General features: G+C 40.0%; 1 protein-coding gene across 1 annotated transcript; it reads left to right on the plus strand.

The window, feature by feature from the left end:
* Positions 1–3: 3 nt before the first annotated feature.
* On the plus strand, positions 4–797 carry LOC110595156 (zinc finger protein 518A-like; the record flags this gene model as incomplete). The annotated part of the gene is made up of 1 exon (XM_021709791.1): positions 4–797. A coding segment is annotated over one exon (794 nt), but the record flags the coding sequence as incomplete, so codon positions are not given.
* Positions 798–803: the final 6 nt, after the last annotated feature.

Here is an 803-nt window from a genome sequence, read left to right on the forward strand (position 1 = left end):
GACTTGCAAAAACACTTTCAAATGTGGCACCGTGGCGAATTACCTTCATATCCTTGTGAAATGTGCAGTTTCTCAGCGAATGACTTACAGGTTTTTAAACAACACAGGCGAACCCATAGAAGCACTTTAGTAAAATGTGACATTTGCAACAGTGAGAGTGTATATACTTTATTGAACTTGACAAAGCATTTCTCATCCACACATTGTGTGAATGGTCATTTTCAATGTGAAAAGTGTCAGTTTTCCACCCGAGATGTTGGCACATTTGTTCAGCACATTCATAGACATAATGAAATTCATTATAAATGTGGTAAATGCCACCATGTGTGTTTCACCAAAGGGGAGCTTCAGAAGCACCTTCATGTTCACTCTGGGACTTTTCCCTTCACCTGTCAATATTGTAGCTATGGTGCCACCAGGAGAGAACACCTCGTAAGGCATGTCATCACTTTGCACAAAGAACATTTATATGCAAAAGAAAAACTGGAAAAAGACAAGTATGACAAAAGGATGGCAAAGACTTCAGCAGGACTTAAGCTAATACTAAAAAGATACAAAATGGGAGCATCAAGGAAGACGTTCTGGAAACGCAAGAAAATTAACAATGAAAGTGACAGAAGTATAGAAAAAAACACTCAAGTCCTTAAAAATATGAACAAAACACGGGTGAAATCTGAAGACCAGAGCCACCTTGTTCAAGAGCATTTAAATGAGGAGAAGGACGAAAGACTACACTGTGAGGATGATCTGCAACCCACAGAACTGGAGTCAGAGAAGCCAGCCCTTCTGTCCTCTGGGCAATG

This window comes from Carlito syrichta, unplaced genomic scaffold (genome assembly GCF_000164805.1).
Source record: "Carlito syrichta isolate Samal-C Ts95f unplaced genomic scaffold, Tarsius_syrichta-2.0.1 Scaffold286545, whole genome shotgun sequence".
Taxonomy (NCBI): Eukaryota; Metazoa; Chordata; class Mammalia; order Primates; family Tarsiidae; genus Carlito; species Carlito syrichta.